This window comes from Populus alba, chromosome 7 (genome assembly GCF_005239225.2).
Source record: "Populus alba chromosome 7, ASM523922v2, whole genome shotgun sequence".
NCBI lineage: Eukaryota > Viridiplantae > Streptophyta > Magnoliopsida > Malpighiales > Salicaceae > Populus > Populus alba.
This window is the reverse complement of record NC_133290.1, coordinates 12,404,485-12,430,489: the sequence shown is the minus strand read 5'-3', so window position 1 is coordinate 12,430,489 and position 26,005 is coordinate 12,404,485. Positions and strand designations below refer to the sequence as shown.

At 33.4% G+C, this 26,005-nt stretch overlaps 3 protein-coding genes, 3 non-coding genes and 1 pseudogene across 6 annotated transcripts; 6 read left to right on the top strand and 1 right to left on the bottom strand.

Moving 5' to 3' along the window:
- Window positions 1-10,705: 10,705 nt before the first annotated feature.
- LOC118043426 (mediator of RNA polymerase II transcription subunit 18) lies at window positions 10,706-13,767 on the top strand. Its single transcript, XM_035051396.2, has 6 exons — window positions 10,706-10,816; window positions 11,079-11,148; window positions 12,277-12,376; window positions 12,667-12,721; window positions 12,835-13,191; window positions 13,398-13,767. The coding sequence occupies exons 2-6, from the start codon at window positions 11,113-11,115 to the stop codon at window positions 13,498-13,500; spliced, it is 651 nt and encodes a 216-aa protein (XP_034907287.1). The 5' UTR covers window positions 10,706-10,816; window positions 11,079-11,112; the 3' UTR covers window positions 13,501-13,767.
- Window positions 11,331-11,424, top strand: LOC118043627 (small nucleolar RNA Z103). The gene has a single exon (XR_004686673.1). It is a non-coding gene; the product is annotated as a small nucleolar RNA Z103 (small nucleolar RNA).
- On the top strand, window positions 11,607-11,697 carry LOC118043628 (small nucleolar RNA Z103). Its single transcript, XR_004686674.1, has one exon. It is a non-coding gene; the product is annotated as a small nucleolar RNA Z103 (small nucleolar RNA).
- LOC118043629 (small nucleolar RNA Z103) lies at window positions 11,855-11,943 on the top strand. The gene has a single exon (XR_004686675.1). It is a non-coding gene; the product is annotated as a small nucleolar RNA Z103 (small nucleolar RNA).
- A 915-nt stretch (window positions 13,768-14,682) lies between the features above and the next one.
- On the top strand, window positions 14,683-17,735 carry LOC118043422 (haloacid dehalogenase-like hydrolase domain-containing protein At4g39970). Its single transcript, XM_073410293.1, is given in 11 exon segments — window positions 14,683-15,187; window positions 15,278-15,386; window positions 15,388-15,486; window positions 15,573-15,623; window positions 15,918-15,992; window positions 16,097-16,130; window positions 16,531-16,586; window positions 16,712-16,771; window positions 17,101-17,160; window positions 17,277-17,323; window positions 17,424-17,735. Coding segments are annotated over 11 exon segments (1,005 nt in total). The 5' UTR covers window positions 14,683-14,822; the 3' UTR covers window positions 17,473-17,735.
- An 11-nt stretch (window positions 17,736-17,746) lies between these two features.
- LOC118043521 (linamarin synthase 2-like) lies at window positions 17,747-18,946 on the top strand (annotated as a pseudogene).
- A 2,452-nt stretch (window positions 18,947-21,398) lies between these two features.
- Window positions 21,399-23,360, bottom strand: LOC118043423 (linamarin synthase 2-like). The gene is made up of 2 exons (XM_035051395.1): window positions 22,856-23,360; window positions 21,399-22,462 (listed from the first exon to the last, which is right to left on the bottom strand). Exons 1-2 carry the CDS (start codon window positions 23,358-23,360, stop codon window positions 21,522-21,524), a joined length of 1,446 nt encoding a protein of 481 aa, XP_034907286.1. The 3' UTR covers window positions 21,399-21,521.
- Window positions 23,361-26,005: the final 2,645 nt, after the last annotated feature.

Here is a 26,005-nt window from a genome sequence, read left to right as displayed (position 1 = left end):
TGAATGGGTCTTAATTGGTCTGGGTTAGGCAACGTATCTTTCTTTTCTCACCCCTTGTTTTCTAACTAGGTCTTAATTGCCCTTGGGCTGGATTGAATATGAAACTAAATTAAAGAGTTATAAATCAATTACGAATGAGTTTTTTTTTTTTTAAATGTTATATTGTATCAACCCTAGCTAACTTGGGTTAACTTGTGAAATTCACAACTCAGGTCATGGACATGATCCCAATTAGGTAACCTATTTGGGTAACATGTCTCTTTCTTTTATTATCCCTTATTTTCTTCTTGATTAAGCCTTAATTGGCATGAGCTGGATAAAATTTAGGATTAAATTAAAATGTTATCAAAAAGTTAGGGACCAAATCAAAAGAAAAAAACCTTAAATCTGTTACTAAAGTGAAATGGCATAAAAGAATTGGGAGGGTTAAAAAAGAAAAAAAATTAAAAATTATGAAATTTAGGATTAAATTGAAGAGTTATTAAAAAATAAGGACCAAATCAAAAGAAAAAAAATTCTTAAATTTGTAACTAAAATGAAAGCATGAAACAATCAAGGGTGAAAATAAAAAAGAAAATGTCCAGCACTTTTATTGCATGCGCCGTCATATGATGAGGCTGCCGAGGTTGAGGTTACGCATGCAACCTCCTCCATGACTAGATGGTGAACTTTTTTGGTGTTGCTAAAATCATCTCGTCTAGTTTTTCCTTCCTGGATGGTGCGGTGCGTGTTGGCGCTGGACTCTCAACATGGCTTTAGCCACCATCTCTTCCCCCTCTTCTTCTCTTTTTTTTCTCAAGATCAGTGCAAAAATATATATATATAAATAATTCTTCATCGGTAGTACATAGTGCACTGTAAATGTGTGCATAATATTTGTATTGTGGACTACCGTTAAAAATCATCCTTTCATTTTAACTTTTTACTAGATAGGGGATTTGCACTATGCCACGAGTCAGGTCAAATTTTACTTAACAAAAAACAAAGATGTGCAATCGATGAAAATCCAAATTAACTCAGGTTTACTTGATTAATAGATAACCTGAGATATGAAATCAAAATAACCTCACAAAAAGAAAAGTAAAAAAAAAAAATCACAATTGATTTTGTTTTTTTAATATTGTTTTCATTTATTTATTTTTTATTTCGTATTTCTATATTTTGATTTCTAAGGACTTGTAATCAATAGTTTTTATTTTTTATTTTTTATTTTTTTATAATGTCATGTTATGGATTTTTTTATATTCTTTAAAATACCTTGTAGCGTTTGAGTATTATTTTTTTACGTTGCAAACAAATCAGAAACCAATTTGCAACAAGGCATTGCTTCATTCTTGTTATTTATTAATTCCAGCAAGATTATATACTATTTTTATGTTTAACGTAGGAGTAATCGATTCTCGAATCATAAGTTAGGATTGTAATTAATAAACCGATAGTTACTTCTGAATCATAAAAACGTACAATCCAACTATGACTTTTGCCATATTATTGGCTTATTGTTAGCATGTAATTAAGATTTTATATATGCTAAGAAATTAAGCAGACAAGATCCTCATACGGAAGTTACAAAGTGGTGTTTGGCCTTTTCATTTCATCAGCGAGAATCATGTTTTTGCTCGACTGCAATATGTAATTAATGAAAACTGTCCAAGAAAAAGCTCCTTTTGATCTTCACCGGAAACCCTTTTTTAACTTTCTGCTCTCTACCCATTTTTGGAACGTGTGCGGTCCGCGTTGTGTACATTAATAAATAAATAAATCATTGCGTCAAGAGCAAATTGATTAATGATCTGGTTAGAAAAGAAAATTCACACCGTTATTACCTTTGCCTAATCCTGTCAGGGTTAAATGTTAAATAATAGACCATTCAAATATTAAATTGTAAGGAAAAAAAAAACAAAGACATAATATATGGGTTTAAGTTAATTTGTGAAATTTATCACTCGGATAATGAATATAACCACAATGGGTTAACTTGATTGAACAATTTGTTTTTGTTTTTTTTTCCTTTTCTTATTTTTTCCCTAGTTAATTAGACCTTGAATGGGTCTTAATTGGCCTGGGTTAGGCAACCTAGTTAGGCAATGTCTCTTTCTTTTCTCACCCCTTGTTTTCTAACCAGGTCTTAATTCCTTTTGGGCTGGATTGAATATGAAACTAAATTAAAGAGTTATAAATCAATTACGAATGAGTTTTTTTTTTTAAAATGCTATATTGTATCAACCCTAGCTAACTTGGGTTAACTTGTGAAATTCACAACTCAGGTCATGAACATGATCCCAATTAGGTAACCTATTTGGGTAACATGTTTCTTTCTTTTCTTATCCCTTATTTTCTTCTTGATTAAGCCTTAATTGGCATGAGCTAGATGAAATTTAGGATTAAATTAAAATGTTATAAAAAAGTTAGGGACCAAATCAAAAGAAAAAAAAAACCTTAAATCTGTTACTAAAGTGAAATGGCATAAAAGAATTGGGAGGGTTAAAAAAGAAAAAAAATTAAAAATTATGAAATTTAGGATTAAATTGAAGAGTTATTAAAAAATCGAGGACCAAATTAGAAGAAAAAATTCTTAAATTTGTAACTAAAATGAAAGCATGAAACAATCAAGGATGAAAATAAAAAAGAAAATGTCCAGCACTTTTATTGCACGCGCCGTCATATGATGAGGCTGTCGAGGTTGAGGTTATGCATGCAACCTCCTCCATGACTAGATGGTAAACTTTTTTGGTGTTGCTAAAATCATCTTGTCTAGTTTTTCCTTCCTGGATGGTGTGTGTTGGCGTTGGACTCTCAACATGGCTCTAGCCACCATCTCTTCCCCCTCTTCTCCTTTTTTTTTTTTTTCTCAAGATCAGTGCAAAAATATATATAAAAAAATAATTCTTCATCGGTAGTACATAGTGCACTATAAATGTGTGCATAATATTTGTATTGTGGACTATCGTTAAAAATCATCCTTTCATTTTAACTTTTTACTAGATAGGTGATTCACACTATGCCGCAAAGTCAGGTCAAATTTTACATAATGAAAAAAAAAGATGTGCAATCGATGAAAATCCAAGTTAACTCAGGTTTACTTGATTAACAAATAACCTGAGATATGAAATCAAAATAACCCCACAGAAAGGAAAGTGAAAAAAAAATCACAAGAGTCAAGGTCCAATAACTCAATGTCAAAGGATAGAATTAGAAGAAAAAATCAATTTCAAAAAAGTGATGTCAAAAAGAAAAACTTGGGTCAACTTGCTAAATTTACTTACCCACCACCTGTGATATAAGATCATGATAAAAAAAGAATCAATTTTTTTAAAAGGAGTCAGCAACAAAAACCAAAGTTTAATAAAAAAAAAAGTTGAAAAAAAAACCAAGTTAACTTGACTCACCCATACTCGAGATAACCCCACAAAAAGACAAGTAAAAAAGTCACAAAGCTCAAGGGAAAATAATTTAATTTTAAAGATTGAAACTAGAAAAAAAAATCAATTTCATAAAAAACATAAAGAAAAAAAACTCAAGTCGACCTAGATTAACTCAACTAATTTGCTACCCGAGATATGAGATCAAGATAAACTCATTAAAAAAAAAAGTGGAACAAATAATGAAGCTCAAAGCCAAATAACCCAATATCAAATGATAAAATTGAAAAAAAATAATAAAGCACAAAAAAAAAACTGAACTTAAAATGTGCTAATATTCAAAATCAGCGACTTAGGTCATGAGACCGAAATTAAATCAAGAAAGACAAACTTAAAAAAAATCATAAAGTAGAATTTACGGTTATGAAAAAATTAAAAAACAAATCAAAACAATAAAAACTAAATCTAATATAAAAAATAAATGAAATAAAATAATTAGGGACTAAATTGAAAAAGAAATTGATTTTTTTAATTTTGTCATTCAATTCAATATTTGATGATATTAAAATTTGATTAGTTTTCAATATCATTCTTAAATCCATAATCTTGATTTTTTTTCTAACTTGATCCCTATTCTCTTGATTTGTAGTTTTTTTTTTTTCAGATTCAATTTTTAATTTGATATATATATTTTTTATTTTTTCTCTTCAGTTAAAAATTTTAGTTTATCCTCTCAATTGTTTTTTTTTTCAAATGAGGTCCTTATTCTTTTAATTCTCATTGTTTTTCCTTTAGTTTCTAGGCTCTACTCGGGAGTCAATCAAGGATAATTAGCGGGTCATGGGTCGAGTGGATTTCCTTGAGTTAACTTTAATCAACCAAATCGTTTTGTTTTATAAAAAAAAGTTAAAATAATACCATTTTAAAAAAAAGAAAAAAATCAAAGAGTTTTGTCTGAATTTGCCCCTTGTTAATTGAAACATGGCCAACCTAGGTTCTTAATAGTTTTACTCTAAATCAATTCTCCCTCAATTGATTTTGTTAGTATTTTGTTTTTTTAATATTGTTTTCATTGATTTTTTTTTTTATTTCATATTTCTATATTTTGATTTCTAAGAACTTGTAATCAATAGTTTTTTTTTTTCTTATAATGTCATGTTATGGATTTTTTTTTATTCTTTAAAATACCTTGTAGCGTTTGAGTATTATTTTTTTACGTTGCAAACAAATCAGAAACCAATTTGCAACAAGGCATTGCTTGATTCTTGTTATTTATTAAGTGCCAGCAAGATTATATACTATTTTTATGTTAACGTAGGAGTAATCGATTCTCGAATCATAAGTTAGGATTGTAATAAACCGATAGTTACTTCTGAATCATAAAAACGTACAATCCAACTATGACTTTTGCCATATTATTGGCTTATTGTTAGCATGTAATTAAGATTTTATGCTAAGAAATTAAGCAGACAAGATCCTCATACGGAAGTTACAAAGTGGTGTTTGGCCTTTTCATTTCATCAGTGAGAATCATGTTTTTGCTCGACTGCATTATGTAATTAATGAAAACTGTCCAAGAAAAAGCTCCTTTTGATCTTCACCGGAAACCCTTTTTTAACTTTCTTCTCTCTACCCATTTTTGGAACGTGTGCGGTCCGCGTTGGGCAACTCACTTGCCACTGTCTCCATCTCTATCCATATGAAGGTCTGTCCATCGCCAGCAGCTTGACTCTTGCTTCTGTGTATCTGTAAAATCACAGCAACAAGTCAGGAAAAAGATGGAAGAAGGCACAGAATACCCTTCTACTTCACGGATTCCTTTTTTCTGCATGGCATGTTAGCTCCTCTGTACTTCTACTTAACACTGACATGATTCACTCCTTTTATTTTCTTTTTTAGGTTTCATGTATTAGGTCAGACACCATTTTTTTTGCAATACTTGCATCCTTCACCTCTTCTTATAAAATCTTAACTCGTGAGTTGTGTTACAGTATATTTCATTACTGTACGTATCTCATTATAAAACTACAGCAATGGTGATTTGTCATAATCTATATTCTTGTACATTTCAGCATGTATAGCGATGCTAGCTAGTTATTGTACTTGAGCATCGCCATTTAATGAGGAATTATATGATCTTTTGCAGTCCAAAATTCCTCAGATTTTCTCAACTTCTGCATGCGACAATTAACTAAATGTATGGATGATTCTATCTTCATAACCACTTGTTCAAGCCAATTGCAGTTCGATACTGATAGGATACCGAACCTGAAATATTATTTATATATGTGAATGATTATAGACAATGAAGAATAGCCCAAACAATTGAGAAATTAGATTTTAATTTATGTTTTGGATTTAATTTATATAAACTTTTAGATGAGTTTTATTAATTTGGCTTTATTTATTGGGCTTGATTTAATTATTGTTGGGTATTTTATTTAGTGAGCCATAAGCCTAATCACTTATTTTAGTTAGGATTTTAGTATTAATACTATACTTTTCTAAATGTTAAGAGACTTTTGATGATTAATGAAAATTTACAGATTTTGCATATCTTCAATCTCTTTTCTTCTCTTCTTTAGCTTCTTTTTTTTTTCTAATTTTTTTTTTTACTTTAATTCTTGTTATTTATTGCCCTGCATTAGATGCATGCCTGAGGGTGTTCAACAGAATCAACACAAGGATTGACTTCTCCTGGACGCAGAAGGTTAATCTATTTGGTCATGGATCTTCTTCATTTGTCCAGCCACTTTCTTCATTTCTAACCAATGTAGGTTCCAATTTAAAGAAGATAAGAGTTTCATATATATAAGTTGGGCAAGAAAAATTATATACTTGCAGAAAAAGATCATAATGACTTGAATGATCTCTGTTCCCCAGCCACTTATAAGCTCTGGACTTCATGTAAGCTTAAACAGGGAAAATTTGGTGTCTGTCTCACTGCAATTTTACGCCAATGACTCCAACAGATGTTGCAGAGAGTTTATTTCATGTTATTTTTTAAGGTATTTTTATTACCTTTATGTTATATTTGATTAATTTCCAATGTCTACTATTATGAGCGTATTTAACACTACATTTCAAAAGTATTTTTAAAAAAATTTAAATTTTTTTTAAAATATTTTAAATTAATATGTTTTTGATATTTTTTAATTATTTTGATGTGTTAATCTTAAAAATTATTTTAAAAAAATATTATTAATATATTTTTCTGAGTAAAAAATATTTTAAAAAATAACAATAACTACACTTTTAAACACACTCGACCTTTTTCTGTCTCTCATTTTGTTGTTTTGTTTTTGTTTTTTTGGCTAGTCTAAAGGACAAAGTATAAAAAATAATAATAATCACACTCTTAAACACAGTTGTTAATGCCTTTTTCTTTCTCTTGTTTTCTTCTTCTTCTTCTTCTTTTGTTTTTTTTGGCTGGTCTAAAGAACAAAGGTAGTGTTAAAATTCAAAACTTTGTGTTTTGTTAAAATTTAATACGGCTTGTACTCTTAAGATTGTTTTGATGTGCTGATATCAAAAATAATTTTAAAAAAATAAAAAAACATCTTTGGTATGCATTTTAGTACGAAAAATTATTTGAAAAGTAACCGCTACCACACTACTAAACATATTTAAAGTCTAATTTTCTCTTCTAGAAAGTCTAATACTGTTTGCATGTTCGAATAAAAAATATCCTTTTATTCTAATTAACTCGGTACTTAATATTAGAGCTACAAGCTCACTTGCTAAAAATTCTAAGAGTGTATTTGGCAGTGTGGTAGCGGTTGCTTTTCAAATAGCTTTTCGTGCCGAAATACATGCCAATGATTTTTTTTATTTTTAAAAAATTATTTTTAACATCAGCACATCAAAACGATCTAAAAAGTATAAACCACACTCAATTTTAGCAAAAAAAAAACATTTCAAAATTTGACGAAACACAGGTTGAAATGCATAGCCAAACACTCTCTCAAACTGTGAGGTTGATTTTTATCAGATTAAGGACAAAAGAACATATCATGCACAAAGATCCCATGGACCCTCATTCTGGACAAGCAAACACCAACTTGAGACAAATAAACGCTCTCCATTTTTCATGCCCGAGACACAAGAAAGAAGAAAAAATCTTCCTCTCTTCGAGGATTACTATTCATAGGTGCAAATCAATCGCAGTCAAACCCCAAATTCCGAGATCTGAAACCAAAACTATACGTTAATTTAAAAGTGGAATTTAAGCGAAGGGCCCTTCACTTCTGATGTGGATTCTCCCAATTTGTTTTCCTCTCCTGTGTTGTTCCTTTCACTCCCTGCCAGCACTCTCGCAGCAATCACGATGTACTCTATCTTTCTCTACCTCCTCCAACCACCACTTAACTCCGCCATTTAATTCATCAACTCCTCCCCCTCCACTCTCATTACTCATGTCCATTAACAAAAACTAACCAGATTAGCTCCCTCCTTTGTTTCTTTAGCTGCTTATTATTGTGGTGGGCAGGGAGATCTGTTTCAAGAAACGAACTGCCAGCTGGGTCTTAACATCTTTGCTAGCGGTTTTGTTGCCATGGCTACTGCTTCTTGGTCATGAAACATGAAAAGCCTTATTTCAAGACTATAATGGGTTCTTATCACCCATGTTTTCTGTTCAGTGCCACTGTTTTGTTACATTTTCTGCTCTCTACGGTCTTTTGTTTTGCTCAACACGACCTGCAAACTCCAATTGCTTCTCATGAGGTAAGCCTCAACTCAACTCAACTCAAATCACAACTCTCCCTCCCTCCCTCTCTCTCTAGTTTATGGTTTCGTTTGTCTTGATGGTGCGAGTTAACTGAGGTTTTAATTTCACGAGTAGGGTGCAGCATTTGAGGAGAAGGCAAGGTTAGGGTCAACCCCACCAAGTTGCCACAACAAATGCAATGGTTGCCACCCTTGCATGGCAGTTCAAGTGCCTACTCTGCCAAATCCAAACCGACCAGCGCAGCCGGTTTCAACCAAAAACAGCATCATCGATCCCTTTTTTGACCCATATCCTGCAGGTAATAACAGGTACTCAAATTATAAGCCACTGGGTTGGAAATGTCGCTGTGGTGACCATTTTTACAATCCTTTAAGCTAACTAATTAATTAGAGATGAATCAAAATGTCGATCATGATAATCGTAATTTTTCTCCCTAATCTGTTTTGAAATTGTGATTAAAGGAGCTTCCTGGGATTCTTTAGACACGTGACGTTGTCAGCATTAATTGTACATATTGAAACTTCCATACTGTGTAAAAGACTTGTATTATCGAGTCCTTTTGGCTCTATTATCTGGGGTCCCGGCTAGAAGAGTTAACGTTTAGCAAGTGTAAAAACTGCAATTAACTTGTCGACAAGCTCAGACTTTCTGTTTAACCATTTGAGTTTGCCTTTGTTTCTTTGGTTGTTCCATTTTTTCTGCATTTGGGTTTGTTTCCGTCAATGGCTTTGGGGATGTCAGATTGAGCCTATCTAGAGTGTACCTGCGTTTGACCCCGGCGAGCACATAATGATCTGTCACACCATTCTGTCTCTTGCATGGTTGAATTTCTAACGAAGACTCTCTCGTCTTGGAAGGAAGGAGACATTCTTGATAAGAAATTTGTGCATGGCCTCGTCCTTTTCATATCATTTAGCAGGCTGACATTAGGCTTGCCATGAAGTTTTTCTTAACTATGAATTTATACTTTTCAAAGAATCCTTTGAGAATCTGGCCTCTTCACTTCCGAATAGGGATTGCGATTGAGCCGAAATCACATAGCAATTTCAAAGAATCTCCTGAAAGTATCCTTGCAACCTTCAAAACTTTCTACTGTATGAATTGAGATGCTTTTCTGAATTTCCCGTACAAATCTTGCTACGTATAGGACTGTCAGCATTGAGAATCCCGAGTGCACAAAGAATATGCCTGAAAAGTGAAAACCATCACTATATCCATCAAGCTAGCTGCATCAGGGCAATGCAAAATATACAGCTTCTGTTTGTGCCTGACTTGAGAAGTTTTTAACTTACCAGAGGAACTCTAGCCCTTGAGAAAGTTGAACGTAAAAGAAACTGCCTAAGCATCCATCAGTTCAGTAGCACCATCAAGCTCCCAGCAATCCCCGTTATGTTAACTGAGAAAATCTGCCACAGGAAAAAGTCTTAAGATATAAAAAAACTTGGATTTCCATGGCTTGGAGTTAACTCTTAGTCCGATTGATATACTAAGACTAGATTAAAAATTTCCTCGCTACCTATGACACGATCACTGAGGGAACTGCAACCGTTCCAATTGAAAATGCTGATACATAAATCTGATTTCGTAGGGAAAATGAGAAGAAACTGTTAAATTTTACCAGTAATATAGTAGGAAATGTACCAGCACTCTCCTGAGACAGCTAATACCAGTACTCACTCAAGCAACAAGCCATGCCCCTGAATCACAAAGATCATGAAAACAAATTCAGACCTTTGAACGCTAACAGGAAGAACAAAATATGCATTGAGCTAGAAAAATAAAATTAGTGATTTACCCCGAGAAAGAAAGAAGCTCCTGCAAAGAAAGAGCCTAGAAGCGTCCCGGTTGCTGAGGTCGTCATGAACAAAAGGCGTATTTGTTAGCCAGTAAAAGTTGTCCCACTGAATTAATATTTGAAAGGTAATTAGAATTTTTTAAGCAGATATTGACCATTATAAGCTTTCGTCTTTCAGATTTGTCCATTAAAAATACTGAACGCCTCTTGTTCCAGTTTTTGCTCAAGAAAGCCCTGCAATTTACACATCAATTCAGAACAATCCCAGCAAATCCAGCAATCTCCTGTTCTTGCATAGTTTCATCACTGTCACTGATCACAACAGTTTTCTCCTCCAAGATCAATGGCTTTTCCAAGTCTTCAAGGTCATCAATTTAACCTGGTCAACATCTCTCTGTAGCCTTAATGTCATTTTTCAGCTAGCTTAAGAGAAATATAAACTTACCACTAGCAAGTCCGGACACCGTGACCTGCAACTCAGGACTGTGGGTGTTATATGCAGCTTTTGAGTAGCAAGGAAGGTCTGTATTTTTATTTAGAAATATATTAAAATATATTTTTTTATATTAGTATACTAAAACAATTTAAAAATAAAAAAAATTAAATTTTAATTAATCTTTATTTGAGCCACAATCTCACACGGTAAGAGCTTTTTACTTTTCTTTTCGAGCCATAAAAGGAAAAGAATCGGTAAAGGCGGCAAGGCGCTCTTTTCTTGTTGGGCCAAATAGGTTGCGGGCCTGTGGGTCTACAAGCCAGGGTTGCCAAAGCCTAGCTTCGATGAACCCAGTCCACTTATGTAGAAAACTGGGTCGGGTTATCATCGTTAGTCTGTTTTCTGACTGCGAAAGAAAAACCCGAAACCACCCCTCTCTCCCACCTTCAAAGAGGCTGCCCTTTAGCTTTCAGAACTAATCTCCGTCCCGCAAGGTAACCGGCCAAGCCTCCAAACTTTTCTGTACCATCTTTATTCTTTTTATCTTTGTTTTTTCAAAGTTTTGTTTTGCAAGTATGGTGATCTGGGTTTTCCATGTGATGATTAAAGAAAAGATGACGAGTCCGATTTAATAATCCATTCCATTCCATTCATCTCCTTGACGACAACCCCCCCCCCCCTGTTTTTGATATTTTTTGTTTCTACATTGTCATATTGCAATTGGGTTCTCGTTTAAAGTTGAGAATTTCTATGCAGGAAATGTTTTTGACATGAAATAAAGGGAGTAACGATGGAGTGTGTGGTACAGGGAATTATAGAGACACAGGTATGTGTTCTTTAAGGACAAGGGAGTCTTACATCCATTTAATTTGTAAATGTTTATGTGTCTGTTTTTTACCAGATAATCATTTCAATAATGGCTGCATATTAATCCTTCTGCTGTTAATAATTGGTACAAATATTTTTATTTTCTTTACCAAGGTGAGATGTAGACGCTGAATGCTAGAGATGGAAGTAATGATTATTTCCCCAAATGATCAATGCTGAATAAACTGTGTGATCTTTCTCTTTTCAGAGAATCCAAGCCATGAATCTGATCCATTTTTTTGCATCTATTTAAGTTCATAAAGTGTCTATGCTGGGTTTTGTTTTTTATTTTATTTAATGCATAATGGTTTTAGTTCAGTATTTGCTACATGTTCTTTCTTTTAATATCAATGATTACTCAGCATGCTTTTTTTTTTTTTTTTACTGAGAAGATACTCTGTTCTACATGTTAGAGAGATGGAGATGATTATTAGTTCCCCAAATGATCGATGCTGAATAAACCAAGCGATCTTCTCTTTGGAGATTGCAAGCCACAAATCTGATCCATTATTTTACATTTATTTAAATTTATCTAGTCGGTCTTTGGTTTTCTCAATCCTTTTTTGGGATAATTTACTTGATATTGTTTATTTTCGTGCTTTGTCTGAGTTATAAGAGGCTCCGTTTAACTTCCTAAAAATAGAAGTCGGTTCCATATGTTAGAGATGGAATTTCTGATTATTTCCCCAAATGATTGACGCTGAATAAACTGAGCAATCTCTCTTGGAGATTCCAGGCCAGGACTCTGATCCATCATTCTACACCAATTTATATTTTTTGTTCCTCTGTTTGGAAAATTTTGTTTTCTGTATTTGCAATTGAAATCTGAGCATTATCATGTTACCTATCTTTGGTGTTTTTACATTGTAGACTTGGTAGAGATTTTTGTACATTTACTTTCTTACTTGAAAATCTCAGCACTGTCAAGTTGTCTCTTAAGCTTTTCCATTTAGATGGTTGTTACATATATTCCTTAAAGATTAGTTTTTTTGTTATAAATAGAAGGCACACATGCATAATGTTTGATTTATAATTTAAATATTTGAACCCGTTCTTAATTATTTTTTTGTTTTGTTTTATGTTGCAGCATGTAGAGGCCCTTGAGATTCTTCTTCAAGGTCTATGTGGTGTTCATAAAGAACACCTACGGGTCCATGAATTATTCCTTAAAAGTGGTCCAAACCTTGGTAAGCTCACATTTTTGGCAGGGGTGGTGCTTACAAATTCTTAAGTGCTTGAGTAAAGATATTAAAACCTTTTCCCTCAGCATCATTATCTCAAGTTTGCTATATTCAATTCTTTGTATAGTTTAAATCATCTTTCTATAGTTAATAGTTAGCTGAAAACATATCAATAGCGTCGACCCAGAAACATAATATATATCAAATATCAGGACTTGTCTTGGAGTTTTTTTTCTATAAGTAGATATCTACAGAATCTTACATGCTAACATGGAAATTTGTGCTCTTTTTCTCAGGGCATGTGACTTCAGAGGTTCGACTGTTGTGTAATCTTGAGCATCCTGAACCCTGGTAAGATAAGTGATTTTTTTCCAGATGGTTGAGATTTGTAGTTGTTTTCATTATTTTTTGAGATGTATGTGTGCTTCTTGCTTTCTGTGTTTATAGTCTCTTTTATGCCATAGGACGGTCAAACATGTTGGGGGTGCGCTGAGGGGTGCTGGTGCTGAGCAAATCTCAGTTCTGGTTAGGAATATGGTTGAAAGCAAAGCAAGCAAGAATGTGCTTCGATTGTTTTATGCACTTGGCTACAAATTAGACCATGAGTTGCTAAGAGTCGGATCTGCCTTCCATTTCAAAAGGGGTGCTTGGATAACTGTCACAGTGTCTTCTATTAATAAGATGCTAAAACTACATGCCATTGATGATACTGTGCCAGTAACCCTTGGTATACAGGTGGTAGAAGTAACAGCTCCTGCAACGTCTGAAAATTATTCCGAAGTTGCTGCTGCAGTGTCGTCTTTCTGCGAATATCTTGCACCGTAAGCTTTATGAACCCTTACATGAATAGTTGCAATCCCTTCTGGACAGTTTCCTATATGTTCACCCCATAGCAAGGGTTGTCGGTGTGCAATTGGAAACTTCCTAGACTAGCATTCCTCATAGTTGGTGTAGAAAGGATTTTTCTTTTGAATTTTGTCGATGACGAGCTCTAATTCTTCAGAAACTTTTGGTGTTTATTTTGCAGGCTTCTGCACTTGTCAAAACCAGGTGTTTCAACAGGGGTTGTTCCTACTGCCGCCGCCGCCGCTGCATCTCTTATGTCAGATGGTGGAGGCACAACCTTGTAGCAATGTTGTAGAGTTGCATGACTGTGAGCAAAAGGCTTCTTTTGAACTGACGCAGCACAAACTGTCCACGCACCATGTAACAGATTCATGGTTTTTGGTCCTGGAAAATTCTTCTTTTCCTCTGTTGGAAAATTCTCTTGCAAGGTTGATGAAAAACTGAAGCAGCTAGTTACAATAACATTAGGGGTACTGTAATTATTTGTGTTCATTTGCAGGATTATGAGTTATGAGGTGGTGTTATTGTATATACTAGCTTGTTATCCGCTTGATGTTGGGGCAGTTTTTTAAATCTATTTTTATTTAATTGTGGCACTTAAAATAGATATTTGAGAAACAAATATATATTGTTAGTAAATTTTTCTTTCTTATTCATATATAAAAAGCAACTACAATAAATTTTCATAAGGGAAAAATTGTCTTTTCCAACAAAAAGTGTTTTTCTTTATTCATGTTTTATGAAAACATTTTTTAAAATTATAAATATTGTTTTTTAAATAAAAATTTATCATAATTTGTATTATTGAAGTAAAAAATAAAAGAATAATTAATTTGAGAAAGTTATATATAAAATTTATAATAATAAATAAATATTTTATTCTCAATTGACTTTCCTCTCTTCTCTTTTTTTTTTTTTTTTTTTTTTTTTTAAATTTTTTGAAGACTTTCTCTTTGCTCTCTCAATACTTAAAAACTGGACTTTAAAAAAAGAAAAAAAAGTTTAGAATGAAATATAAAACTCTAAAACCAAAGGGACTAAATATAGATAAATTAAGATTTTAGGGACTAAATTATGGTTTTCTTGCTCCTTTGGAAAATTTAAAATGGAAAAGGCTCTATTTTTTTTTTGTTTATTTTTGGTCATTTTCATTTTAATTTTTTAAAACTACAAGCTAAAATTCCATTTCATAGTATTAATCTCTATTCAATGTCAAAATTTTCTTACATGCTTTGCATATGTCGGAGCATACAAAAGACAAATAAATCCCAACATATAAAACAATTCCAACATATCTTGGGATGATAAAATTGTAAAAAAAGGCTAAAATAATTCCACATATTGTTTTAGACCGGGTTTTTAATTTTGGGCCAGCCTTACGTTAAACAATTAATTTATTTAAAAAAAAAACAAATTCAAAAATCTTGATAACGCGCGGTAGCCGCGTTCGCAAGCGTTCTCAAAAGCACAGCCACACGAAAAAAACAAAAGAAAAAAGAAGCCAAAGCCTCTAAGACCGCCACTTTCACATCCCAAGAAAACAAACACCTTCCTCCACACACACACAGACACAGAGACGGACCAGTGAGCCAGTCACTCGCTGCTCATGGCTTCTTCTCTGCTAATCTCTCACTCCAACTTCCTCTCTTTCTCTCAATCCCCTACTCTCTTCCCTTACCACCTCAAAACCACCGCTATAAAACAACGACAACGACAACGACAACATTACTCTCCTCCTTCTCGTCACCTCAACATCGTCTCTTCTTCTGCCGCTTCAGCTTCTCTTGAAGCTCTAATATTTGACTGCGATGGAGTTATTTTAGAATCTGAACACCTCCATCGCCAAGCTTATAATGACGCTTTCGCTCACTTCAATGTTATCTGCTCTTCTTCTCTCCCTCTCAATTGGTCTCCCGATTTCTATGATGTGCTCCAGAATCGTATCGGTGGTGGCAAACCTAAGATGCGATGGTATTCTTCTCTTTATGTTTTTTCATTACTACTACTACTATTATTACCAGATTCAACAAAATAAATAAATAATTTGGTTTTGATGATTAGGTATTTTAAGGAGCATGGATGGCCGTCTTCCAACCTATTTGAGAAGCCACCGGAGGATGATGAGAGCCGTGCTAAGCTGATTGATACTCTTCAGGTCTTAATTAATGCTTAGATTCTTTTGTTTTAAGTTTCTCTTACAAGTGAAATTTTGTAAAACGTTACAGGATTGGAAAACTGAAAGGTACAAAGAAATAATCAAATCTGGAACTGTAAGGAGCCATTTCTTCTTCTTCTTTTTATTAATCTTTTGTTGTTGGGATGATGATGTTATGGATTACATTATCCTTTTCATCAGGTGGAGCCTAGGCCTGGGGTTTTGAGGTTGATGGATGAGGCTAAGGCTGCTGTAAGTTAACATTTTTACCATTTTGAGAAATGTAATAGCTTGTCATGCGACATGCTTTTTTCTATCAAACTTCATTGAGTTAACTCATTCGATATGTATCTCTTCATTCGTAACGAAAATGGGTTCTGATAAGAACATCTCAGTTGTGTTTTGTGAACTATAGTTTGTTCTATTTGTTTCTCTTTTATGCTTTTTTTTTTCTTTCTATCATGATTTTACTGGTTTTAAGGAATTCTATAATGTTCCTTGGTGTTGTATGCTGTGATTGAATTCTTTTACTACTTTCTTTTTTAGGGAAAAAAGCTAGCTGTTTGCTCTGCAGCAACTAAAAGTTCAGTTATACTCTGTCTTGAGAACCTTATCGGAATGGTAGGTCCTCTAATATTGTCCACCACCATACAATTAAAAAGTGTCCTTGTTTTTATGCTTCAACCACTTCTATTCTTTCATTTCTTGTTTCTTCCTTGTTATAGGAGCGGTTTCAAGGCCTTGATTGCTTTCTTGCAGGTACGTCAATAATCGACAACTTTAAAATTTGGCATGTCTAATGTCCTTAGTCATGGGATATGCAAGGCTTATTGAACATTAGATGGTATCACTTTGGTTTAATTTACTGTTATTTCTTGCAAGTGAATTATTATTATTATTTTTTTGTGTTTGGAAACTTTCCGTTAAATTAAACTCTTCATTTTTTTATGAGATATGGTGAATTGGTGCATGAGGGATATTTTTTTTATTTAAGTGAACATGTTGCTTTCATTCTGCCTTGTCTGGTTTCAGTTAAATAAGTCACTTATTAGGTTGTTTCTGTTTTTTCAAGTGTTTACCACTTTCATTTTCTGTTATATATATATATATATATATATATTATGATGCATATAGTGTTCTTTTGTTTTTTTACATGCAGGCGATGATGTCAAGGAAAAGAAGCCAGATCCATCAATTTATGTGACAGCTTCCAAGGTAGTTAACATGACATGAATCATAAATCAGGTGTACTGAGAAATTTAGCTTATCCATGTAGCCATGTCGTCTTTTAATCTACTTGGACTCTATCAGGATTTATTCTGAAACTTTATTTCTTGCAGAGGCTTGGTGTGTCAGAGAGGGATTGTTTGGTGGTAGAGGATAGTGTCATTGGTCTACAGGTAGATATCTAAATTCTAAGATTTGATTGACTTCAAACCAAGATATTTTGATTCGAGTCAAAGATAGCTACACATTTTTTTTCTTTGGTGGAAAATCATATTGTTTCACAAAAATAATAAAATATTACTGAGTTAGTCATGCAAATGATAGACTGCTTTATCACTAGTTTATACACATGACAATTGTGTTCTGACATTCTGTTCGACCATTGCTCATTTGAAGCTTAAATAAGTACATTAGCATGCAACATTCCCGTTGAAAGAAATAAATGAGAAAATTAAATATAGAAAAATCAAACGCTAAAAGAAACTAAAATTTTCACGTTCAGGCGGCAACAACAGCTGGAATGTCATGTGTTATCACCTACACTCCTTCAACAGCTGATCAGGTTAGTTGTTTCCCTCCTCTGTAGCTGTCCTGAAAAGGAAAAGGAGAAATACTGTCAAGTACATTGCTACTTGCTTGCAATTGATAATTAATACGTCAACTTCTCATTCATTTCAGGATTTCAAAGATGCAATAGCAATTTACCCTGATTTGAGTAATGTGAGGTATGATGCGTATTTAATTGGTATGGCATACAGTGGACCTTTTTGCCCCTTTCTTCTCGTTGATATCGAATCCAGTATTTGGTTCTCATCAACTGTGCAGATTAAAAGACTTGGAGTTGTTGCTTCAAAATGTTGTTGCTGCCAGCTAGCTAGGAAATTCAGCATTTTGCTTGATTGAAATATTCAGAACCCGTAGAGTTTACACAACGCGTTGGCTGTATACCGCAAATCACTATTCAAAAGGTTCCTATCAACCATTGTATTGTATTTTTGTTCAAATCAACCCTTTGGTCTATTCCAAATACAAAACAGTGTATGATGGTAGGAAATAATCGAAACATCAACAAATAGTCGAGTATTTAATTACTCATTCACGTTAATTGTAAAGATGAAAGGAAATTTGATTGCAAGATGTGATACAGGTCATACTCTCTCTCGCGCGCACAGCTTCACAAGAACTCTATTGCTGGGGGGATCATTTTCTTCTCAACAAGTCTATAGCATCTGGTTGTGCAAAAAACTCAAGAACAAACAAATTATCATACTCAAGAACACTCAAATTATTTTCTACGATATGACATCATTGAATTTTACATTATCCATCCATAGATAATGTCTATGCATGTGGTGCTAAATCGATTGTGAATCTTTCCCTTCTTTTTCAAAATTTGGGAAGGTCTTGTTACCCCTCTGATGCACTTAGCAAAGCTTTTATACTCGAGAGGCTTTCACATAACCTTTGTTAACATTGAGTTCAACCATAGGCGATTAATCAGGTCCGGAGGACCAGATTCTATTAAAGGCCTGCCTGTTTTCTGGTTGACACCATACCAGATGGTTTGCCTTTGCCACCATCTGATTTTGATGCAGCACAAGATGTTCCATCCTTGTGTGATTCAACAAGGAAAAATTGTTTGGCCCCATTTAAAGAGCTACTTACGAAGTTGAATTCATAATCTAAAGTGCTTCCTGTACTTCCATAATCTCTGCTAGAATCGTGAGCTTTTGCATAAAAGCTGTAGAAGAGTTTTAACACTCCCCATGTTCAGTTTTGGTCAGCCTCAGCTTGTAGCTTCGTGGGATATTTACATATCAGTGAACTCGCGAGAAGAGGGATCATTTCATTCAAACGTGTGTAGTTCTCTACTTTTCTTGCTTCAGCTATTTTCTGCTATCCAAGATGGCGATACACCTGTTGATCGGATCCCTGGTCGGAGTAACACCGACTAATCGACATGCTGACCTTTATCAGAACCTGAAACAATGAAATAATGTTTGATTTTATGGGATCAGAAGCAGAAAATTAATTGAACTTTAGAGGTTGTAATTGCTACCAAGTCCCCTAACATTTATGCAATAGGTCCTCTTCCCTTGCTTGCAAAGCATATCCCAGCTGAAAGTAAATCCAAGTCACTTGGTTCAAGTTTATAGAAAGAAGATTCGAACTGTCTTGATTGGCTTGATAAAAGAGAGATTAATTCTGTCGTGCACATAAATTATGGAAGTGTGACAATGATGACATGCATACACTTGAAAGAATTTGCTTGGGGCTTGGCAAATAGAAAACATCCGTTTTCATGGATAATCATTCCTGGTGTAGTGATGGGTGATTCTGCAATCTGATTGCAGAGGATTGTTATCAAGTTCTTGCACGTCAATCAGTTGTCAGCGTTTTCCTAACACATTGCGGGTGGAAGCCAATTAGGCAAAAGGCTTCGGAGTGGAAAAATAAAGCATGGATAATCAATCGGCGGCAACATTTGTTCCCACTGCTAATTACTCCTATCAGCAAGGAGGTGACCCTGTACAACATAAATCAAAGCCCTAAGTCTTCATTCACAAGACTTGCAGCAATAATGGGCACAACAAAAATTGACCCTGCAACAGGAAATATAAGCCCGAGTGCTAATTGTGTGATCTAGTGGCCGTACAACCAAAAATATCTTCAGTTGAATTCATTAGCATCCTTCAAAGGAAAAAAAAAATCAAAAGTGGCTAGTTGACTTAACGACATCTCATAATATAAACACTAATCTTTCTAATATGTTGATTAATTCTAAATATGCTGGTACTGATGAGGTGGTCATTGGTGATGGATCAGGTTTGCCTGTGTCTCATATCGATTTATTATCTTTTGAATCATCTAAACATGTCTTTCATTTACATAATACCCCTTGTGTTCTCATAATTCAAAACAATTCTTATTTTCATTAATCATTTTACCAAGCATAATAATGTTTACCTTGAATTTCATGCTATTTATTTTTTAGTGAAGAATTGGATCACAGGGACGACACCACTCAAAGGTGAATGTGAAGAAAGAATGTACCTATTTCTAGAGCATCTACCACCAAACTCCAAAAATATCGTTTTTTATGTTAATGAATGTACTACCACTAATGGATAGCACAAAAGACTTGGTCATCCATTGTCAAAATTGGTTCATCATTTAATTCATTTTTTTTCTTTACCTACCAATAAAAATGAACATTTATCTCTTTGTTATTCATGTTCTCAAAACAAAGCTCATTGTCAACCTTTTAATACTCATAGTCTCATTAGCACTGCTTTCATGGGATTGATTTACATGAATGTTTGGGGCCCATCTCATGAAAATGGTATTAATGACTCAAAATATTATATTATTTTGGTGACCACTATACCAAATACATTTGGCTCTATCCTATGACTAAAAAATTAAATGTTAAAAAAAAAAAATTCTGCAATTTTGAAATCTTATGGAAAATAAGTTTAGCATAAAAATAAAAAGTCTTTATTTCGACAATGGTGGGGAATATATTAGCCTCAGATCCTACCTTTCAGTTCATGGGATTAGTCATTACACAGTTGCTCCCCATACTTCCTAACAAAATGATATGTCTAAAAGACGACATCGCTATCTTGTTAAGATTGACCTCACCTTACTCACGGATGCTCACATGCCTCTCTCATACTGGCCATATGTGTTTTAAATCGCTACCTACCTTATAAATCGAATGCCCACTTCGACTTTGAATAATAAATCTTTGTTTGAAAAATTATTCAAACAAATTCGAAATTACCTTAAACTCAAGCAATTTGGTTGCCTGTGCTATCCAGTAACTAGGCCTTATAATAAACATAAACTTAAGCCTAGGGCCTAATCATGCATATCCATGGGTTACTCACTCTCCCAAAACGTATATCTCTTTCTTGAGCTCAATACCCAAAAGATGTTTAACTCTCGGCTATACTAATCTAATTGCCACACGTCCTCTTGCCTCCTCTTAGACCTACAGAATCTCTAGAATTGGGTGCTTTCATCTCGCCATCATCCATGAACGGGTCATCTCCTAAACCGCTTCCCTGCCAAGAAAGTACTTCCTTTTCTTCTACCTTGATTTTAGGCCAAATTTATCCATTAGAAGAGCATGAACCTGTTATTTTTGAACATATAGAAGTGCGAACCCACAGAATGACTACGTAATCCATGAATGAGATCTATAAGCTAAAAAAATCATTCGTAGTCACTAAACACCCTCTTCTATCCTCCTTAATTGAAACCTACGAGTGTCATTGAAGCACTCACTGATTCCAAATGGCGTGATGTCATGTCCTCTAAATTAAATTGACTATGTTAATGCGTCACAATACATGGTAATTTAAGGATAAATTCTAGTTTGCCCCTAATTGTTTTCCTAAGGACTTTTGCATGAATTTATCATATAAAGCTTGAGATGATGGATTTCTTTTCTTGGAATAAGACAAAATGTGAACTTAGAGAGAGAAGCTTTTAACTCTTTATAGTATTTGTCTATATAATGGAAAGAGACGGATAACCTATAGTGTGAAGACATTGAGAGAAGTGATTAGAGATTGATTTTGTGCTGACAAATATGATTTTAGAACCGTCGAAAATGGTTGACATTATGGGCTTTGTGGACCTGTATGATTTGGCTAGAGGTGCCTTGCTTCTGAATTTGAATAACAGGTCACATATTCTATTTTTTTCACCCAAAATAATTAATACAAGAATAGAATAGTACTTGCTACCAAAAGAACGAAAACCAATACAATACAATCCACGGCTGGTTTTATTAATTCCCATAACGCACAGATATAGCTAATTATAGTACAACGACTTCTCTCTCTCGTTCTTGTGGAATAAATCAACGGGATGGATTCCACAGAGATGTGAGATAGATTTAATTCCTTAAGATCAGGGAATATTTCCTTTAAAATGCAGCACCTCACTTATGAATTTATTGAAATTATTGTATGATGAGCCTCCAATACTGGCTGCAGCTTCAGCTTTCTTCTTCCACTGCAAAGCATTGTTTTTCATCCGCTTCCCTTTCTCCCCTTCCATCATTTGCTTAACAATGGCTTCAACTTCCTCGCGCTTTACATGATGGTTAATCTCCATACCAATGCCCCAAACGGTGCACAAGTACCGGCAATTCATCGGCTGTTCGTCGAAGAAAGGCCAGCAAAGCATAGGTACACCACTAGATATACTCTCTAAGGTAGAATTCCATCCACCGTGTGTCAAGAAAGCTCCAATTGATGGATGAGAAAGTACTTCATCCTGAGGACACCAGGGTGCTAGGAACCCTCTATTCTTGATCTCCTCGTGATATTCTTTCGGTAAGAATCCAGGATTTCCCATCACCACGTCAGGCCTAACTATCCATAAAAATGGATGATTGCTGTTTGCCAGCCCCCACGCAAATTCTTCGAACTGTTGGTCTGTCATGACTGTTATGCTACCATAATTCACATACAGCACTGATTTTGGCTCTTGTTTATCAAGCCATTCAAAGCATTTCAAGTCTTCCTTCCATAAGTTAGACCTAAGTGACTTTGCTTCTGTTGTAGGCATGTTCCTTTCGAGCAAAGAAAGCGGGCCTATAGTATAAATGCGAGGAAACTTGGTGGCAATTGCTTCTAGCACCACGTGTTCGATCTCATCAAATGTGTTGAAGATAATAGCAGAAGCTTTCAAGCAATTCTGTGCTTCATCACTCATGAAATTCAACATTACGTCGTCTGGGTCAGTGGTTCGGATCAAGGTTGGCATGTCCTTGAGGCGAATGTTTTTTACACCAGGGATCCAACCAAGAGGCATGTCAAGGGTTCCATCATTAATGAAGTTTTCACCTGAAAGACATTAACAAAGAAATCCTGTCACACGAGGGGAAGTCAAGGATGCTGAGCCATATAATACTTTACGTCGAACAGAACAAAATGTGAATAGTTGTTGGGATTTTGCTTGCGCAAAAGAGGTTAGAAAAAGGGAGTGCACTCCATGACGCAACTAATAAAAAAAGGGAAAAAAACAAAAAAAACCATACTTCGACAGCATTGGAATCCTGGTAAACCTAAGAACAATATGATACTGGTATCAAGATCCTTCCCAAATATTTCAGCAGATTTTGGCCAGTCAAGACAATGCCATACGTTGTTTTCTGATAACAAACATAAAGTCCACTAGAAAACAAGAGAAGAGAAAAAGAAGACGCAAGAACAGTGCTTTGAAGGAGTAAAGTGAACCTTTAAACGGAACAATGCCTCTCTCCACAAGTTCTTCAAACTGCAAAAATCCCATCAGACCAATAGCTGAGGCAGTCCAGAGTTGAATCTCAGGGATGCCCAATTCTTCCGCAGCTTCAATTGCGAAGCTCATTAGCCCGTCAGAGATCACGCAAGTAACAGAAGGCAACTCAGGTGATGAATTCAACTTAGCTAATAGCTCTCTGAACGGATCCAAGCAATTTTTCCTGACAGAATCACTCAGGGCCCAAATATCTTGGGTAGCATCCCGGTCGGAAGGGGGCAATCCGTCAGGTATGGTTTCGAACGTAAAATCCAGCAAGCCCTTAAAAAACTCTGGCCCATTAGACCGGACTAAGCGTCTATGATTGAACTCAGTGTTGACAAAAGTTACGTGGAAACCTTTTGAATGCAGAAGTCTGGCTAACTGCATCAAGGGATTAACATGGCCCTGTGATGGGTAGGGAAGGAGGACTGCATGGGGTTTGTTGTTGAAAGAACCCATGCTTGTATAACTATGGTTTTTGTAGAAATGAAGATGGTTTTTGTGCTATTTATATAGAGGGGTTAGCTTAAATTAATCTGATAATAGTTTGTCCTTCGTCATTTTAAGATTCCTTTGCCGGCCAACACTTCATGCATTTTTCCTTTTTTTTCTCTCTGTGTCTGCATGGTGATAACAAGGGGCAAAAGCGTATTCAACTGCATTAAACGAGAGCATTGTTCAGTATATTTTTCGATTTTTGAAAATAATATTTTGGGATTTCTTTTCTATTTTTTGCTTGAAGTAAAGCTATCACCTTCCACTATATTTAAAATTTTTAAATCATTTTAATGTAATAATGATATAAAATATAAATTTTAAGAAAATAGAAAAATATTATTTCAATATATAAAATATAAACTTGAAACCTCTCTTCAAACTCAACTCTAAACCCAGTTTAACAACTGTGAAATCAAGTTTTTTTTCAAGTGCATGTGTAATATTGTAGTTGTGGTTAGTTTTTATAATATTTTTTATTTTAAAGTGTATTAAAATAATATTTTATTATTATTTTTTAAAATTTATTTTTAGCATCAATATATCAAAATAATATGAAAATATCAAATAAATTAATTTAAAATATACAAAAATAAAAAAAATTAATTTCTTTTAAAAGATATTTTAAAAAGTAAAAACCAATGTGCTCATTAACAAAACCAATATCAAAAAGCCATTTTTTTTAATCTGACTATTAGATGTCTTTTCAATCTCTAGAAAAAAAATTTTGGAAAAATTGAATTGATTCGTAAATATATAGTTTAAAGATAGAACGCATTACGCAGATTTTGTCAGCCATGACAAGAAATCTCTGATTAAAGGGGTATAATGGCATAATTAATGTTCTCGGTGACTTTCTAAGTTGTTATTTTCTTGTTTGTTTAGGGGTGGGTTGCCTCATTCATGATGTGTCTATCATCTGGTGTTAATATATATATATATATATTACTAAGTTACTTAGAATGCTTTTGGAATCTAGAGTTTGAAAAAAAAAAATATCATGAGTAAATCTTAATTGTTTATATAGTTGACTTATTTTTAACTTTAGATATAAATTGTTTATATAGTTGACTTATTTTTAACTCTATCTAGAAAGACCATGATGTTCAATCCCAAATCAATCAAATATTAAAGGATGAAATTGAAAAAAATAATTATTATTATACAAAAGAATTTTTTTAAAATAGCAATTAAAGAATGAGGATCATAATTGAAAAGAAAAGTCAATATAGTAAAAGCACCCAAAAAATAAAAAGAATGTTCAAGATTGATATAAAAATAAAAACAGATTTTTGATTGAAGGGTTAAATTGAAAATAATAATAAATTTTTTATAAAAAGACCAAAAAAATATATAAATAAAAATAATGACGATCAAATTGAAAAATATGATACCATCAATTTAGGTTAAATGATGAGATTAAAAACCAATAAAAATTTTATAAAAGGACCAAAAAAAATTAGAAATCAAAATAATGAGGATCAAATTGAAAAAGATAATATATAGCAGATTGAAATGGAATGATGAAATTGAAAATAAATAAAACTTCTATAAAAAAACCAAGAACAAAATATTTTTTTTTAAAAAAAAGAATAAGGAAGGAAGTTAAAATACCAACAACAAATAAGGTCCAACTATAACTTTTGAGGAGGAGAGAGAAAAAAAATAAAAAAAAGCCTTTGTGCAAATACAAAAATACCATTCGACGCTAGTTTAATTTTATTTTTTTGGCTTTTAATGATATTTTAGTTGTTTCACTGTATAATTGAAATGAAAAAAAATCTTATTTGTCCATGATTAATTTGATAATGGTTAATTAATCATGTGAAAAGACTTTAATACTTTTAAATACTGGTGTTAATTTTTCTAGTTAAAGGAACAAAATTGTTAGTATAATGTTTTTTAGGTGTGTAACTATAGTGTTATCCAAAGGATATTTAACTTATTTAAAAGTAAGCAAATTTTTTTTCTTATTTGCTACACCTGTACTAACATCAGAGTTAGGGTTTATTTGATATTATAATAATAATTATTATTTTTTAAAATATTTTTTATTTAAAAATATATTAAAATATTTTTTTTATATTTTTTTTAAAATTATATGTGTGTGTATCAAAAAAAAATATAAAAGATAAGAAATTTAAAATAAATAAATAGTTAAATTTTTCTATGTGCTTTTCCAAAAAAAAAAAAAAAAATGATATTGGAATGAAGGGATACAGTTAAAGAAGGGTTGAAATGAAATTTAAATCGCGTGCTAGACACTTGTGTGAGTGTGAAAAGACAGGTAGTTGTTGTTTACCGTTTATCAGTTTGAATAGAGCTAACTGCTAAGGGTGGATGATGCCTGTACATAGTACAATTCACAATTTAGTACGGGCGGGGTGAATATTATATAAATAAAACGGATAATTCTTTTTAAAAATTATTTCATTTAACAAATAATTAATGAAGTATAAATATTATCTAATTAAATCTGAAATCTAATACACACACACCCGTGTGTCTGTATATATGAATATAATATTTATAATTTGATGATTTAAAATATGTATACATGTATATGCCTTTTTATTTTATATTAAGTAATAGATAATATTTAAATAATA